The sequence below is a fragment of the Sabethes cyaneus genome, chromosome 3 (assembly GCF_943734655.1).
Source record: "Sabethes cyaneus chromosome 3, idSabCyanKW18_F2, whole genome shotgun sequence".
Lineage (NCBI taxonomy): Eukaryota > Metazoa > Arthropoda > Insecta > Diptera > Culicidae > Sabethes > Sabethes cyaneus.
The window spans coordinates 90,617,500-90,636,841 of NC_071355.1; the positions used below are offsets into that span (position 1 = coordinate 90,617,500).

Below are 19,342 nucleotides of genomic sequence, written 5' to 3' on the forward strand. Positions count from 1 at the left end.
TAAATATCTTTACGGGCATTGTTTGGAGGAAAATATACAGAAACAAATATATGAGTTTCGCCAGCTACTAGCACTTATGCCCAAACGTGTTCAAAATCCTTAAATTTTCTTGTAGTGATTATTTCAGAGTTAAGTTTTGTAGAGACGGCTATTAGGACGCCACCACCTGATTTTTTTTTCTGACATTTGATAATCTCGATCGTCTCTATAAACGTTGTAATTGTTGCCAAAGACCTCTTCACTGATTACACTCTCATCCCAACTTAGGGTTACCAAGTCTCAAAATTACAAAAACCGGCCGCTCGGTTCTGCCTTCATTGTCATATTATTTGGGTAGTCGCCGGAATCGAAACCACAACGAACATTAAATGGATTATTGAAGATAGCATAGCTATAGTTTCAGAGTGACAACTAGTTGCTTCTGGTGCTGGTGGACAATTTAATTACCGTCAGAAGCAAAGTATTGTCGCTGCAAAACTGACTATCTTCAATGATCCACTACTCAGAATTGCTAATAAATTTATCAGAAAATTTAACAAATCCGGCAAAAAGTGCCAATCTGGCTTCATATGTCAGAAAACCGGCCTTTTTGCAGGATTGACCGGTCACCGGCTTTGCAGGTGAAAAACCGGTCGGGCCGGCCACTTGGCAACCCTATCCCACTGGTTTCATTACCTAGAATCAAAGTATAAGAGAAACTTAAAATTTTGTTTTGGATTTCGTTAATTTTGGCAGCGCTTCTCATGCGGTTAAAATTTTAACAATATTTCATTACTGGTATTTAAATTGGAAGAAGAACAAGATGTGTTTAGATTTGGGCCTACTATTGTTGATTCAGATAAACTATTTAGATTTGTTGACTGCTCGATGCCGCTAGATGATGCAAAACCTTCCTCTAGGGAGTGCGTCGAGTGCTCCGATTGAGAACGGTGATCACACGATAGTTCTCACAGTCCAACTTGTCGCCCTTTTTGTAGGTTGGGCAGATGAATCCATCTTTCCATCCCTCTGGCAGCTGTTTCGTATCCCAAATTCTAATAATTAGCCGATGCATACAAACGGCCAGCATTTCTGGTTCCATTTTGATAAGCTCCGCTCCGATACCATCTTTGCCAGCTGATTTAATGTTTCTTAGCTGCATGATGACCTCCTTGACTTCGCCTATCTTTGGGCTGGCTGGCACCTCCTCCTCGTTTGTTGCACCGTCGAAATCGTTTCCCCGCCGCCATGGTTCTCCGCCTAGGCGCAATTCAGGTGCTGTTTCCGCCTATCGGTCACCTCACGACCGTCCGTCAGAATAGGGGAGACCAGGTAAGCTTGATCCCTTTTATGGCTAAATCATGCAGTTCATCTGACTTCTCCGAACAGGGGTTCAAACCAAAAAAAACTACACAGGCCGAATTAATTCATATAAGTCTCAATATGAAAGAGCTAAATGAAATAAAACGATACAATAGACGAAATTACTTGAGAGAAGGTCTCATTCGTTTACCCGAAAGCAAACAAAAGTTTGAAATAATCTTGGTGATTTTTAACTAACAGGCTGTTTATTATCCGACTCAGCCTACTGGTCCCGGGACAGAGGAAAGCTACTTTTTGCTTAAGTCTAACAGTTTGGCAAACGGTCTTAAGGCCCAAACAGAATGCTGTGTCAACGCATCCGTCAGCGTCAATTTGACAGTAAACCCTTGAGAAATCTGTCAGAATAACGCCGACGGACGCGTTGACGCAGCATTCTGATTGGCCCTTTATATGCTAGCACTTGCGTTTTTTTTGTTTTGTTCCTCGATTCGACTGCACTGGCCGAACGGTGCAGACGACACAGGCGGTAGATCAAAGAGCGAATAGCGTTTGCCACTTCACCGTGAGTGACTAGAGTATTCGGTGTTGGCAGTGTGACTAAATATTCGGTGGTTATCAGCGACAGAAATTGCTGCAGAGTACTGTCGAAAAGCTGATAAGCAGATCGGCGAACGAATTGCAGAGAACCTGAACGAGCAGTGGAAGTATTGGAAACTACAGCGGCAGCCATTTCAAATGAGCGGTTTGAGGCAGAGTGCCAGCAAATGACTGATGACCAGGAACTAGCCACAGCATGTTAGCTTTAGCTGCCACTGTGACACCCCAGAGTAGGGAGATGCAGAGATGCAAGAGCTGTAACTGATGGGGTCGTAATTACCCAGCACTTACGAGACCCCCTAAAACAAGCCTCAAGGACGGCAAACGATCGGGATTTATTGTCAAGAAAACACCAGAAAACCTTCTGCCTAAACTATTCCCTTTATTAACGGTTTTTCCTCGGTAACTCCTACTCCTTTCGGTATCTGGAAAATTCACTTCCGGCGGAGGTGCTGACTGGAATTCGCTTGCGGTCAGGTCGGCGACATCGGCACGGGGTTCGATGGCTAACTTCTGGTGTTCCGGCTGCGGGCACACTCTAGCGTTTTAGTTAAGCGTGATGACGACGATGCGGCTTAACTGCGATGGCGTCGATGGCAGATACGCTCCTTCAGCTTCGGAGTTGGCGGAAGTGGTGGCAACGGCGGAGATCAGAGGATAGTCCGTGGTAACGTCTAATGCTCAAGGCCAAACGTAGGTAAACGTCGGAAAACTTAGGGTAAACACAGGGATCCTGAAAGCGGGAGGGTTTTAGCATCCGATTCAAGGCGGTCAAGGTCGGGAGTGTGTTAGAAGAATTTCTGAATAGCCATACTTTTTGTTTCCTTTGCTATACACGTCTTTCCTTTCCACATTCAAGTATTTCTGTCTTTCACTTCTGTCTTCCATTAGAAGCGCTTTTGTGTATTTAATCTCAACCTTTTGATATTATTTCGTCTTTCTGTTTTACTTTGTGCACTGCTATAATTAGCTTTTGACTGTTTGGTTTCAGACAAGGTTATGGCTTCAATTATCTTATGTCCAACGACCTATGACCTCTCTTCGTGCCAAGATCCCTACTCTCTCTTGCTTATCGATTATTTGCCATCCTCATTCCACGCTAGCTTTGCTCCATTTTCCGCCCCCTGGTGATGGGTTGACGTATGGCTGCATTCGTCACCGAGGAAAGCTGTACGCAATAGGGTGTTCCAACTACTTTCTTGACCATTTATTATGTGACATTTATTAAACATTTTACACGCGCGACGGTCGCCTAGATCTTGGGCAGAGACTAGGCCGACTGTTACAGAGCTCCTTTAAAACGATCAACGGAATCAGGAACCGGACCGTGCAAACTCCTGTTATGTGCAATGACAAGGAGAGGAACCTGATTATCGAAAGATTGCAAGTGGCCAGGCGTTAGAAACAACACTTCAATATACTATTGAATGATGAACAAGATGGAGCTGTCAACAGAAACTAGAAAACGAAAATGAAAAAAAAAACGTTAAAAACAGCTCGAGATCTGAGAAACGACAAAGCAGGTAGAAACGATGGTATCCCCGCCGAACTGGAGCGATTGGCTGCAATGTTCAATCCAATAGGTTATACTAAAGGTATGGACTGAGGAGGAACTAGCTACAGACTGGTTGGTACAAAATGGGCCACCGACTCGAATAGAGAAATTATCGAAGCATCACTTCCCTCAATTCTGCACACAAAACTCCCTCCCGCATGCTGTTTCATAGACTAAGGCTGTTGCAGGAAACCATTATTGGCAAATGATTTCGCTCCTTGACGGACCAAATGTTCACCTTGCGATAAATCCTCAATAAATTTCGAGAATTCAACTTGCAGACTCACCATTTGTTGATAGATTTTAAGGCGGCGTACAATTCAGTTAAACATCAAAATCAAGCGTCACAATAGCGGGTGAGGCATCGGACTCGTTTGTGACGTTAGATGGTTTGAAGCAAGGTGACGGACTATCGAATTTGCTGTTCAACATTGCATTCTAAGTGTTATTCGAAAGGTAGGCGTGCAGAGATGCGGTACCATCATCATGAAATCTCACATATTTCTAGGGCTCGTGGATGACATCGCTATTATCGGTGCTAACCGTAGAGCTGTGGAAGAGGCGCATACGCATCTTAGTGAGGCGCAGTTAAACTAGGAGGTGCGAGCTTTAGCGCCTACACCCCAGATGAGGGGCGGCACACACAGCGTCTGTCTCGGAGCGAGCAGCTGATTATGAAATGCAGTATCCCCCAAGACATACTTAAGATGGCAGACTCATCAGTAGGTATCGCGACCCCGTAAGGTAGTATACCGAAACTCTCACTTACCACGAACAACGAGGGAGGAAATACAGAACGGATCAATCGGTATATAGCAGTTCCACGTGAAATAGGCAAATAACAAAATTGGAACCTTTCCGATTTAGATGAAACTTTACAAACGTGTTTGATTGGAGGAAATATGCACCTTCCACAGGTTTTGGAGCCATTTTGATTATGAAAATTATGAAAAAGATGTATTTAACATACAAAATTAAAATAAATCCAAATTTTTCTCCGAATATCTCGAAACCGGCTGCATTTAGAAAAATAATTATTAAGACCAATTTTTTTGTAAATGACATAAAGAATTGTTATTTGTATTACAAATTCATATATTACTTGAAAACCCCCAAGTTGGAAAAAAATCACAAAAGTCGTTGTTCTACGAAGTCCGTTCATGAAAGTTGCTCCATCTCAGAATAACTTTTAAACGACTGCAAATTACTTCTATTTTTTCCAAAATAAAAATTAAAAATTTTCAAAAATAATATATTTTTGATATCTTGATTTTAGGTTTTTTCTTCAAGTTTTTGAAAAATTGGTAAAATATTTTTTTAGTGCATATTTTTTTCATGTTCAGAAATCAATTTTCTACAACTTTTGCTTAGACATATTTTTTGGAAAATCGACAGTTTTCGAGATACAATCTTTCAAACATAATACACATGAAAATATATATGCCCTGTTTAAAAAGTATAAGGGTCCATGCCTAGTGGCACGGGCGCAGGCTTGAAGTAGGACTACGAATGTAGAGCAATTCGTCTCCCAATCGTAACACCGGACAGAGCATTTCCCACCAATTTAAGCCGTTCTGCTTCCGCGACCAAAATTTGGGTTTTCTAGCTTATTTAATATTCTATTATAGCAGCTTATTGTCAATTGCAAGTAAAATTGTACCATCCAAAGTGCGATATCGCTCATAAAAGTGCTATTTTGCATTAAATCGTTTCGGTATCTTCGGCGCACTTTTTCGTTATCTTCCAAGCAATAAGTGCGCCGAAGAAACCGAAACGATTTAAGCTAAAATAGCACTTTTATGAGCGATTGCACACTTATTGATTGGACAATTTTCCTTGCAATTGACAATAATAGATCGATGTTTCGAATCCAACACGGTCGGCGTAATTTACACTTCACACCAAACAATAACCGGCTGCTGCCGAGTTTTACCACCTTTGCCGTGTCCAGAAAGGGAGATAAAATCGTAACTCTCATTATTATTTGTAACTCAAACAACGCGAAAATGATGCCGTTCGCAAAATCAATTCAACTGCTTCATATACTTATTCAGTAGTTCTTAAAAGAACTGATTGTTTTTTACCAGCTGTTAGTAATACGAATCGAAGAAATTTACTGCTTGGCAGCAGCTTTTTTCGGACCGCATTCTCCGTTAGAACTTGTTTTGGCTTTGGAGTTTTCGATGCCTTTGCTATGGTCTTCATTGACTTAGTAATCTTGCTTCTCGCTAGCAAGTTTGGAAGGCGAACGAACCGGAAGCGCCAGTTCTTTGTTTGGACCAGCTTTCTCTTGTTGAAAACTAACTTCAAAGCCTTTTTCACGAATGTGTCCAACTTTGAAACGTCACAATTGTAGCTGGCGGCGATATACTTCTAGACGGCTTGCAACGAAGATCCGTTGACTCTTCGGTTTATTGGCGTCTCGCTTAGTGAATTTGGATGTCTTCGTTGCCTTATTCCGGGGAAGTAGCAACAGCTGAAGCTCAACGATTTTCGAGCGGATTCTATAGAGCGTAAATTAAATACAATCAAACTTTGATCCCTTTGATTCAAAGGGAATTTAATCCATAGCTCTTCTCCTATATATTTCTCTCATCCGTGTTAGGGAAGCATTGGCGTGGGAAGGCAAAAATTTTTAGCAAAAATAAAATTAAAGCAACGTCATGAGTTAGAAGACCGCGAGTCACCACATATTTAACGTTTTATAGATCAAATCAGAAGAAATTCTTCATGATTTAAAGAATCAGCGACATTTGGAAATTTAATTAAAAAAATTTAGTATACAGAAAATTTTCATCTCTTCATAAACAAATTTGTTCGTCCTAAAAAGGACGGGTTGTGGTTGAAAATCCGGCCAGCAGAATGGCTTGAATGTTTGAAACAACACCTCCCAGGGCAATGGTGACAATGGTTACCGGACAGAGCATTTTCCATTGATTCAAGCTCTTCCGCTCCCGCAACCAAATATTCTAATATAGCAGATAATAGATCGATGCTCCGGTACCAACGCGTTCGGCGCACTCTACACCAAACAATAATCGGCTGCTGCCGAGTTTTACCACCTTTGTCGCGTCCGGACAGGGAGATAAAATCGTAACTCTCACTCACTAAATCGTAACCCAAACAACGCGAAAATGATGCCGTTCGCAAAATCAATTCAACTGCTTCATATACTTATTCAGTAGTTCTTAAAAGAACTGATTGTTTTCTACCAGCTGTTAATAATACGAATCGAAGAAATTTACTGCTTGGCAGCAGCTTTCTTCGGACCAGATTCTCCGTTAGAACTTCTTTTGGCTTTAGAGTTTTCGATGCCTTTGCTATGGTCTTCATTGACTTAGTAATCTTGCTTCTCGCTAGCAAGTTTGGTAGGCGAACGAACCGGAAGCGCCAGTTCTTTGCTTGGACCAGAAAATTTTCATCTCTTCATAAACAAATTCGTTCGTCCTAAAAAGGACGGGTTGTGGTAAATTTTGTGGTTGAAAATCCGGCCAGCAGAATGGCTTGAATGTTTGAAACAACACCTCCCAGGTGACAATGGTTACCGGACAGAGCATTTTCCATTGATTCAAGCTCTTCCGCTCCCGCAACTATTTGGTTCTGATATAGCTGATAATAGATCGATGCTCCGGCAACCAACGCGTTCGGCGCACTCTACACCAAACAATGATCCGCTGCTGCTGCTGCTGCCGCTGCGCTGCGTTTTACTAGTTTGTCCTTGCCGAGTCCAGTGAGGGAGATATAATCGCAACTCTCTGCTGTCTGTTCGGCACCGTACCGATGCCAATGCGAAAATGATGCCGTTCGCCGGCTTACTTCTGATTATATACCAGAGCAAACGGCAGTAAGTTGTAACAAAGGCGGATCAACGTAGGGTAGAGAATCATAGACACGAAAGAAAGGCGGTACAACGTACAACGAAACCGTACATTGTTTGAACAAAACCGGTGTCCGGTGGTTCCTTAATGAAGAGCTACCAGTTTCTGCAGAGCAACCTAATATGAAGCATCGTCTTCATGCCACCGAAAACCAGTGGAAAGGCCGCAAAGCGCGATAGGAAAAAGAAGAAGAAGCCACGCCACTAGGAGAGCAACGCTATTTTCTTTCATTTAATGCCGACAGGGATGGCACGGCAACGGGCATGGCAGACGTGCACTCACAGTTGTGTGTGGTTGTGCCGGGTGAGTTTGCCAAGCGCGCCGTCTCGGAAGGTACCAAAGTATAGCGGCCTATAGTAAATGTGTCTTGTCAGGCTTCTGTAACTATACAATTAGCCCTTTTTAGGGCCTAATATATAAATGAAGATGCAATTCGATTTTCTCACTAAACGCTTTGCCTCGAATTACGAAGTGGCGCAGTTTTCTTTTCAAAGAATTTTGCTAGGTAATGTGGCTTTTCCGTTTCATGCTTTCCAGAAAGAATCACGAAATGGCATAATTTTGCATATGTAGGTAGGTATATGATCAGTTGTATTCAGTAAGTATGTTATAGTACAGGACAATTATTCAATAACTTTTTCTGCTCATTACCGAGCGCTTTTATTGAAACTGTTGGAAATTGGTGTGGAACTTTTATATTTAATAATTTGGCTAAACTATAATGGTCTTTTCGACTCCATAATGGATCTGTTGTGGGAAAGTTGCTGGAAAGAAGGCAACTTATTAAAACAAAATGAAACTGTGAATGCTTGCATCTGTTTGTTCATTTGTTACAATAACCTGATGCTTTTAACATGAGTTCGCAATATTTGTCGTAATGCCGTTTAAACATCCAATTACTGTACGTGTTAAAGCTTGGATAAATAAACTGCCAACTTGTCATGTGCATTTTTAAATGAGGAATATCATTCATGAGAAAAATCAATTCAACTGCTTCATATACTTATTCAGTAGTTCTTAAAAGAACTGATTGTTTTCTACCAGATACTAATAATACAAATCGAAGAAATTTACTGCTTGGCAGCAGCTTTTTTCGGACCGCATTCTCCTTGGAACGACTTTTTTTTGGCTTTGGATCGTTATTCTCGGTACCGATGCCCATGCGAAAATGATGTGGTTCCTCGGATTACCGTTGGTTATATATCAGAGCAAACGGCAGCAATTTGTAACAAAGGCTGATCCACGTAGAAAAGGGAATGGCAGAGAAGAAAATAAGGCGTGACTTTGTACGTTGTTTGAAGCTTCCAGTTTCTGTAGATCAAGCATCGTCTTCATGTCATGGCACCGACAACCAGTGGAAAGGCCGCAAAAAGCGATAGGAAGAAGAAGAAGCCACGCCGCTAGGAGAGCTACGCTATTTTCTTTCGTTTGTTGACTACGGCTCAGTCAAGCATAATATCAAGTTATAGTGAGTGTGGCTGGCTGCCGGGTGAGTTTGCCATGCGCGCGCCGTCTCGGAACGTACCGAAACAGTCACCAAAGTACAAATACTCATAGTAAATGTATCTGGTCAGGTTTCTGTAACTATCCAACAATTAGCCCTTTTTAGAGCCAAATATATACATGAAGATGCAATTCGATTTTCTCACTAAACGCTTCGTCTCGAATTACGAAGTGGCGCAGTTTGCTTTTCAGAGGATTTTGCCATGTAATATAGTTTAAACATTACTGACGGGCTCGTACGTTCATACTTGATAAACTTCCAATTTGTCATGTTCATTTTAAATTGAGGAAAAATGTGAGAAAAATTCATTTAACTGCTTCGTACACTTATTCAGTAGTTCTTAAAAGAACTGATTGTTTTCTACCAGATACTAGTAATGCAAATCAAGGAAATTTACATCTGGGCAGCAGCTTTTTTCGTGCCACCTTCTCCGCTGGAACGACTTCTTTTGGCGGCTTTCGGTGCCTTTGCTGTGGATTCCATTGGCTTAGTAGATTTTTGTTCGGGGGCAGCCGCATATTTACTCCAGTAGTACAGCTTTAATCGGAGCCGCCTTTACAGCAGTTAGCAAATTTAATTTGTTATCGTCCGTTTTATCAACCTTGAACGAATCGGAAGCGCCTGCTCTCTTTGTTTGGACCAGCTTTTCGACCTTTTCGACAGCTACCTAATTTCAAAACCATTTTCACGAATGTGACCAAGCTTGAAACGTCACAATTGTGGCTGGCGGCGATTTACTTGAAGACGGCTTGCAGCGAAGATCCGTTGATTATTCAGGGCATTGATAGCAGCGAAAACCATATCGTTCGCTGGCGGACGAGTCGATGGCTTCTTCGGTTTGTTGGCGTCTCGCTCAGTGAATTTGGATGTCTTCGATGCCTTATTCCGGAGAAGCAGCAAGCAGCAACAGCTAAAGCCTAACAATTTTCGAACGGATTCTATTACAAGGCGTAAACTATATACAATCAAAGGAAGCTTAAACCATAGCTCATCTCGTATATATTTCTGTCATCTGTGCTTGGGAAGCATTGACGTGGGGAGGGAAAAAAATGAAAATATTGAATTAATGAATGTTCGTCTAATATTTTCTTAATTATTACATGTCTGTTAGGGAAACATGTAATAAACTATGTAGAAATGGATTTTTTGAAAAATTTCCAATCGATTGATACCAATATCTCTAGAATCTATTGAGGGATGACTGAGTTATAAGCGTGTAAACCATAACCACTTTTCGTTACATGTTCCTTTTCGTTTTTCTGAAGTGCACCCCAATATAGAAATCAAAGAAGTAGTCCTACTTCAAAATGAAGCTTGAATCAAAATTGCGCCAAAATCTTTGAAAGGTGCATATTTCTCTTATCAAATGATTTGGCGTGGAACTGCTCTATAGGGAACGACAAGGAACTGGAACCGAATAATGGATAAAGATTAGAAACTTGGTGCCTGGAATGTTCGAACCGACTTGAGCTGGCTTGCTTGCTCGAGAGCTGCATCGACTCGGAGTGGACTGCTATACAAGAAGTTCGATGGCCGAATTCCGGAGAAAGGGAGTCCCAAAATACCCAAAATGTCATACAGCCTTCTGGGACAGAAGGAAAAATAAAAAAAAGATGATGCTATGGACAATTTCTACGACAGGCTCGAGAGGATCTATGCAGAGTGTCCAAAGGATAACGTGAAAATCATCATCGGAGATGCAAATGCGCAGATCGAGAGGGAGAAGTTCTTCTGTCTAGTCATTGGAAGACACAGTCTTCATCTGTCGATAATGGTCTAAGGCTCATAAATTTTGCCGCGACTAGAGGAATGGCCATCTGTAGCACCTACTTTCCACGTTTTAATATTCAAAAACACACCTGGAGGCATCCAAATGAAAACTCTAGCTTTCAGATCGATCATGTCTTGATTGACGGTCGACACTTTTCGAATGTCATCGATGTACAGTCTTTTCAAGAACAAAATACCGACTCTGACCACTATCTCGTAGTGAGTAAGATTCGCGCAAAGCTGTCGAACATGGCGAAGACACGCACTGAGAGGACTCTGCGTTTCAACATCCAGCGGTTGACGGCAGATGGCGTGGCAGTGGAGTACGTCAGGAAGCTTGATCAACGAATCGCAGAACATCAGGTAGAAGGAGACAACATAAATGGGCTATGAAGGAACATCCATGGTGCCATAGAAGCAGCTGCGAGAGAGGTGGTTGACACGACGCGTAGAAGACAGCGCAACAGCTGGTTTGAAGCCGAATGCCTGAGAGTGACAGATGAAAAGCGGCAACGCGTCAAAATAGAGCGAGGTACAAGGAGACTAAGGATGGGGAAAAAAGAAATCATCGTCTAAAAAAACGCGAGTACGAGGAGCACGCGCTCGCCGGCATAGAGAAACGATACGCCAGCAACGACACACGGAGTTTCTACAAAACGGTGAGATGCAGCAATTTTGCCATGCGTGTGATGTGCAATAATAATGCTGGTAGCCTGCTTTCTGTAAAAACGGCGGTAGCAGCCAGGTAGAAGGAGCACTTCCAGACACTGTTGAACGGAGAGGTAAACGCGGAGATCAGCAGGGACAATATAAGAATTGTAAGCGAAGGCCAAGAGCTACTAACACAGGAGAAGGTTAAGAAGGTAATCAGTGAGCTGAAAAACGGAATTCTACCTATAAGGTGCTCTCCCGTATCTTGTTCTGCAGACTGAGACCGTTAGCGGAGTCCCTCGCTGGCGAGTACCAAACTGGTTTTCGCGAGGGTCGCTCCACGACAGATCATATGTTTACCCTGCGTCAGTTACTAGACAAGTTCCGGGAGTACAACTTGCAGACACATCATCTGTTTGGGAACTTTAAGATGGCGTATGATGCAGTCAAACGAAATGAGCTGTGGCCGTACCTGTGGATGTGTGTGGCCTGTGGATAATGCTAGAACATGGTTTTCCGACGAAACTAGTCCTACGCTGATTCGTGCGACACTGGATGGGTCGAAATCATGCGTTAGTCCAAATCAGCCGATTTCGTGACGTTGGTGATGTACTCTCTAACCTGCTATTCAACATTGCCTTGGAAGGTGCAATACATAGAGCAAACGTTGAAAGGAATGGAACTATCATCAGAAAATCTCACATGCTTCTTGGTTTTGCGGATGACGTCGATATCATCGGAATCAACCGTAGAGCAGTAGAAGAGGCCTTTAGGCCCTTTAAAAGGAAATCTGCGAGATTGGGACTTACCATTAATACCGCCAAAACGAAGTACATGGTTGCTGGTAGGGAACGTGGGAGCTCAAGTGGTGTTGGTGCCGAGGTGGAGTTAGATGGGGAACGATATGAAGTAGTGGAGGAATTTATATACCTTGGTACACTCGTGACATGTGACAACGATGTAAGCCGCGAAGTGAAACGACGAGTTGCAGCCGCGAATCGGGCTTTCTACGGATTACGTAACCAGTTGAAGTCCCATAGTTTGTAAATTCGCACAAAACTGACGCTCTACACAACACTTATCCTCCGATTGGCCCTTTACGGACATGAATCATGGACGCTAAAGGAAGCTAATCGACGAGTGCTTGGAGTTTTTGAGCGTAAAATTCTGCGATCCATACTTGGTGGCAAAATGGAAAATGGAGAGTGGTGTAGACACAGGAATCACGAGCTGTGCCAGTATACAAATATGCTGATATAGTGAAGTTAGTGGTATGTGGCAATGTGGTAGGCTGCGGTGGGCTGAGCACGTGGCCAGAATGTTCTACAAGAATAGCCAAAACTATTTTCAGCAGAGAACCAGGAATAGGCCGTAGACTCCGAGGCAGACCCCGTATCCGTTAGATGAGCCCTTTTGACAAGGATGCTAGAATACTGGGTGTTTGAAGCGATTGGAGAGTGATAGCCCAAGACCGACAAGCGTGGAGAAGACTCCTAAATTCGGCCCAGATTGGATGAGCGAATTGTTGCCGAAAATATAAAGTAATTTTCTAACATTGAACACGGACTTTTTTTAGCGGAGTACAAACGGAAAGTGGAGAATGGTTGAGGCGTATCAGCCACGAGCTGCAGGACTACTTGGAGAGTTGCCCATCTTACATCTGGCGAAAGTCGGGAGTCTACGGTGGCCCGGCCACGCCACAACAAGCTGCTTGTTTTGCTTAAGGGGAGCGCCGGCTCTGATTGGCAGAGACGATAGCCGAAGCCGTCAATGTGCTAGCTTTACTGTAATTGAACCGAACAAACCGTACGTGGATGACCGGAAAAGCTTGAAAATCTGAGTTGTCGCCATCTCCGGAACGAAGCACGTTTCAACAGGTGAAGTGTACCTACTGATGAAACCAATAATAAATGTATTTATGGTGGTGATTGTTAACTGTTGATGATGATGAAAGTTAGATGAAAAGATGAAAGGAGATGAAAGTTAACTTGACCATCGCTTCTGCCATCACACGCCACTTCAAAAACATTTGCAGATTATTTTCCCTTCCCATTGCAAATATCAAAAAACTGTTCAACTGTGAACAATTTCCGTACATCTGAAGAGTTTCATTGCATTCTAATAAGGTAGAGCCAATCACCAGTCAAATTACCGCAGAATCGCGGAATATTTAAAAATCGCGCCAATTTTTGCCAATCTGTTGAGATGTCATTTATCGTTAAAACTGTAATACCATCAAGAGCTCAAAATTATTCTTTTAGCTGAGTTAATATGACGACGGAAATTTTGTATTGACCGCTAATTGACGGTGTCCAGAAACCAACAGGTAGTGAGGAACTTAACTTTCCATTCAAATGAACACGCTAATTAAAACTGTATTTCTTGTTCTACTACGTTGCCATTGAAACCAAGTTGAAACAAAACCACTTTCCTCCAGCAGTGCATTGCACTGCATTGGCATGGTGACGAGTAGCGAAAATTATCGCATTTAACGGAGCAGCGAGCTGTCGATCCTTATTTCTACCTGTCCCGTGGCCGTGATTGTCGCTGCTTTTCATTACCACCTGTTCGTAAAGAATAACAGGTTTTACCCGGTAGTTTTGCTGTTCCGGACTAATTCACTATGCTTTATTTTCAGTTGATTTAACCTAAAGACTCTTTCCTTTTTTCTAGAGTATAACCCATTTAAAACAGTAGGTTGTTTTTATAACTAGAAAGCAATACACGGGAAAGTCGATCACGCGAGAAATTGTTTTAAATGGAGAGTCATTCGTTTTTACCATCCAGCAACGTTCTAATTGATAGATGGATAGCAAAGTTTTTCCTCCGAATAGATTTCTTCATCTACTTATAGCCACACAGAAAGGTGATACAATCTATATTGAAATGAATATACACAGTCCGGTACAATATATTTAGATATAAAAAATTGTCTAATTTACCATAAAATTTAGATTACAATCATAGGACAATACCGATGCTATTTTAATATAACGCTATTTTTACCGTAAATTTTTTTTGAAGGGAAATTTCTGGTAGCTCACGCTTTGCATACCTTTTAAGTGGATCGAACACCTTTTATGCTCTCTTTCAGCTTCCTCCGGTGTGGCGTGAGCAGCAGCTTTTCTGGACCGGTAAATGTTTAATTTTCCTGTTACTTTCTCGTAGCTTCTTCCCGCTGGATAGTTACGCGATCCTGGTCGGTAGTATGTACTTGAATATTGAAGTGGTCACTTTGTGCTAAACTGACGGGGTTAAAAATCAATGAGTGTTGTTCTACTGCTGCTGCTTCAAAGTTTTGCATCTTGGGCTAATTGAGAAAGCTCGTTCCGAAAATTGCACGCAAAATATAGCCACAGGATGGTACTTATAAATTAACCTTCTTATGTTGCCCACTTTAATTGTTGATTGTTTCTAGAAATCCTTGTTTCAAGTTTTGCTTTTTTGGATTGTTGCTGTGAAGGAAGGTTTATTACTATCACAAACCTACGATGAAGCTATACTAAGCACGTTGTCTAATCAGACAAATTTGATAGTGCAAGACGATACTAGAAAAATACTTTCCAGGAAAAAACGATTCCTTGTTTTCCCACTTGGTTCCAGTTTTTCGGTAAGTTTGTTTGGCTCCTTTCGTTGTGTTGTATGACTGGCATATAAAAATTTGAATTTCTCACCACTATAGGTCGCAGCATGTATGACGGTCGGAGTGTACGGCAATCCCAACTACAACATGTTCAGTTGGGCGGTGAATTGGGGCATTGCGTACAATTTGCCCAACGAGACGATAAGCATCCAGCGTGATATGATGGAACCAAAGCCGATGGCACAACGACGTCACCGTCGAGATCTGTATCAAAAAATGGAAATGGCAATAAATAGGTAAATGTCAAGATTAACACTAATTGGAAATGGAAACATACATCCGGTTTTTTCTCCCTCCAGGATGGGCTACAATGGACGTGAATGCGTTCTGCGAGCACTGTGCGAAAGTTCCCAGTTTTTCGGTAAAAAGGGCTCAAACATGGCGGCAGAAATGCTACGAAGCTTGTTCAGTTTTCCAAAGACTAGAGTTCTCTCGATGGAGCCCGATGATATAAGGATTTACGATGAAGCTCATCGAAAAGGAAAGAGTCAAGTGAGGTGTGAATCGATGTATCCAGTTTGTAGGTTTTCGCTATTGGAAGTGGCGCTAGGCAAATATGCAAGTCCCTTGCGGTTTATGTGAATGATGTACGCATAAAATGCTAGCAATCGCAAAACATCTGGTGTTTTCGCTGACAAAGGAGCTCTCCCATAGACTATGGGGGCCATGTGCTTATGTGAAATGAGTTTTGATTGTTTGTGGAATTTACAAATACGGGTAATATATACATAAGTGATTGAATAGTTAGCGCTTCTAAAGTAATGCTTATGATTAGAATAATACTTAGAATATTTCCAGTAAACAAAAAATTAAAAACTAATGTTTAAAAATTTAGTACGAGAGAAACAGCTTTCTTTAGAAAAAAATAATGTTGGACTCATTCAGTATTGTTTTATTTTAACATAGTATTGATTTCTTTATTCAACTTTCAACATAAAGTTGCACAGATAACTTATACAACTTTTAACATTTTGATACTGACAAGTTATTTTGTACTTGCTTATGAGGGATGTATTTTTTGTGAAAAAGGAATATTGGAAGAACTGGGAAAAATGATATGCAAACTGTGAAAAATAATTTACTGATTATCTGAGAGTTGGGGGTAACCTTGAAACTTTGAATCCACAACTCTGAAATCCCACCCTGGACGACGAGAAGGAAGCGTTCTACGCGAGGCTCGATGCAATGTATAACAACTGCTCGCCACGGGACATCAAGATCGTCATCGTCATCATCGTCATCGTCATATGAACACCCAGGTTGACAGGGAAGAAATGCATGAACCGGGGCTAGGATCTTATAACCTGCACACCAACACGAACGATAACGGCCTACCATGTATAAACTTCGCAGCTTCCCGAGGTCTGATGATCTGAAACACCAACTGGAGATCATCTGACCAACGTACAATGAATCAACTTGGCCACGTCCTTATTGAAGGCCAATTCTTCTCTAACATCACGAACATACGTTCCCTACTGAGTGCCGATATTGACTCTGGCCATCACCTAGTAGCAGTATATGTGCGCTCAAAACTGTCAACCGCATACCAGACACATGGAAGCCGTCCTCCTCGGGTGAACATCGGGCAGCTAGATAACCGCAACCTGCCGAGAACTACACGTGAATAATGGATGAGGCACTACCTTTTTTCGAGGAGTTAGTACTTCAAATCTCGAAGGCGGCTGGAGAATACGCTCGGCACTAGATAAAGAGCCGCGGAAACTACAAAATTATTGATTTGAATGGGGAATGAACACAAGCGGTGGAGAGAAAGAACTTGGCCAAATACCAATGAGCCAGCATTCGTTGAACACGATGCTGAAGACTAAAACCAACCAACCAAGTTTTTGGCCTCTGGTAAGCACCACTTGCAGTCAGAGTTTTATATATCTGGCTGAGAAAAGCTGGCAACGGTTCTACACAGGATTATTTCCGAGAGTTGTGATGAGGAGAAGCTACGGGGGAAATGGATGGAAGGAGCAATTTCTCTACAAAAATCTACAAAAAGGGTGATCATCTCGACTGATGATGGGTTTGAAGAGATTCCCATCGTACATCTGGCAAAAGCCGATAGTCTATGGTGGGCCGGACACGTCGCAAGGATGCCGGAAGACAATGCAATGAAAACAGTTCTCTTCAAGAACCCCACCGGCACCAGGAACAGATAGGCGCAACGTGCAAAATGGCTTGACCAGGTCGAAAGTGATTTGAGAGTTCTAAGACGACTGGGAAATTGGCGACAAGTGGCCCATGATCGAGTTGAATGGAGATGACTACTTGAAACAGCACGAGCCACCCCGGCTCTATGCTGCTGACGACTATGACTGTAACATTGCTGTATGTTATACGTCGTCTCGTTTGAAAAATTAGTCAGATTAAACTTATTGGTCGCTAGTTGGGCACGATAAACGAGAATGACACATTACATCGTAGTTGTATTCAGCAGCCTAGAGCCGGAGTAGCTCGTGCTGTTTCAAGCAGACGTCTCTATTCTATGCAATATTGGGCCACTCGCCGCCAATTTCCCAGTCATCTCAAAGGTCGCAAATCACTTTGGGCTTGGTCGAACCATTTTGCACGTTGAGCACTGTCACACTGTTCCTGGTGCCGGTGGAGTTGAGAAGAGAACTGTTTTCGTTGCACTGTCGTCCGGCATCCTTACGACGTGCCCGGCCCACCGTAGCCTACCGACTTTCTCCAGATGTACGATCGGAATCTCCAAACAGCGCAAGTAGCGCATGATTCACACGCCTCCGCTTCCAGCTTGTATACCGCCAAATATCGTCCGCAGTACCTTCCACTCGAATACGGCTTCAAGTCCATAAAGAACTACTGGTCAAATAAGGGGTTTGTACATAGATTCGTACAGCAGCGTATGCTTATTGATCATGACGATTAACAAATAGCAAAGTAGGTCCGGCGATTACCCGCTTGAATGCGCCACTGGATCTCTTTACTCGTGTTGTTGTCCGCGCTCACCAGTGAGCCCAAATACACAACCTCATATACTACTTCTAGTTCGACGCCGTCAACGGTTACCGTTTGTGTAAAGCACGCGATTGTTTCCTTTGAGCCTCTTTCTTTTATATATTTTGTCTTCGATGCATTTATTATTAACCCAATCCTTCTACACTCCGCTTTCAGTCTGGTGTAGATTATCTCCATCGTAGCAAAGTTCCTGCCTATGACATCAAAAGCAAAGCTTAGGAGTTGGCTACCCATGATGAAAATCATGCCTCTCGTTCGATGCCCCCTCGTTGGATCACCGCCTCAAGAGCGATGCTGAACAGCATGCTGAATAAGCCATCACCCAGTCTCGTCGCGTTTCCAAGGGACTCGAGTGTGTCCTCGAAACGCGCAAAATACTTCACTCGTTCCTATGCAGCCGGTTTTCCGGATAAAGTGATGTAACAGATCAGAGTTACATCACTTTATCCAGAAAACCGGTTTCGGGCATTATGTACCATGGCTTGTCACATTCGACTGTATCATATGCTGCTTTGAAATCAATAAAGCTGTGATGCGTGGGTGCGTGGTACTCTCGACATTGCTCTAAGAACTGTCGGATGGTAAAAATCTGGTCTGTATTTGCGAGAGCCCCTATGAAGCCCGCCTTGTAAATTACAATGTAAACTTACAATGAATAACGCAGTTATAATGTTACAATTTCCTAATTAACTAATGTTTATTTGTGCGTCGATAAAAAAGAAGAAACAAAAACGTAGTAGTACTACATACTAGTAGAATTAAGAGATATAAATAATTTTTGTTTTCTTCTTCTTTACAATTTCCTATTATTTTGCTTCAACGCCGTGATGTGATAAATTACTGATATTTACCTATAGCAACGTACTGGAAACTACTGACAGTTATCAATAACGATTTTCAATGATAGTTCCCATCCCTACCTTGTAAGTAGCAAGTGTCTGTTCAGTTTCGTCGTCCCGTCAGTAAAATGAGGTAGATTAAACTTTTTAGTTTTTGGTTTGAAAAAGATACAAAAGGTGGGGGTATGAAATGGGGAAGGCAAATAAGGAGCGTCCAATATAGCTCTAGCTACCAAGCCCCGACCTAGCGCCTCCACGTGGCCATACCCGGTAATGCTCTATTTAGTAGCCAAGCTAGGAGGTGCGATACTGTGTGGTTCCCGGCTGCCTGATCTCATAATCGAGGTTTTGGGCAGACGGCGGAGCCACACGATCTTGATAATAGGTAAGCATAATATAAGCTATTTTAATTATTTTTTTCGTTTTAGCTTATGAAGCATTTCCTGCTATATAGTGAAAACTTTAGCCAATACGAGTGTTAATACTGCACATGGATATTGGATACCAGAAGAAAAATCAAATTAATTATTAGAAGCACTTATGGAAACTAAACGGACGCAACTCTATTCCATTCGAAGGACTGCTGGTGAGATTTTTCTATTTTTACCCATA

The 19,342-nt window shown here is 42.3% G+C and overlaps 1 protein-coding gene across 1 annotated transcript; it reads left to right on the forward strand.

The window, feature by feature from the left end:
• Window positions 1-1,227: 1,227 nt before the first annotated feature.
• LOC128739871 (uncharacterized) lies at window positions 1,228-15,482 on the forward strand. The gene is made up of 4 exons (XM_053835372.1): window positions 1,228-1,311; window positions 14,721-14,867; window positions 14,940-15,136; window positions 15,200-15,482. The coding sequence occupies exons 1-4, from the start codon at window positions 1,228-1,230 to the stop codon at window positions 15,480-15,482; spliced, it is 711 nt and encodes a 236-aa protein (XP_053691347.1).
• The last annotated feature ends 3,860 nt before the right edge of the window (window positions 15,483-19,342 follow it).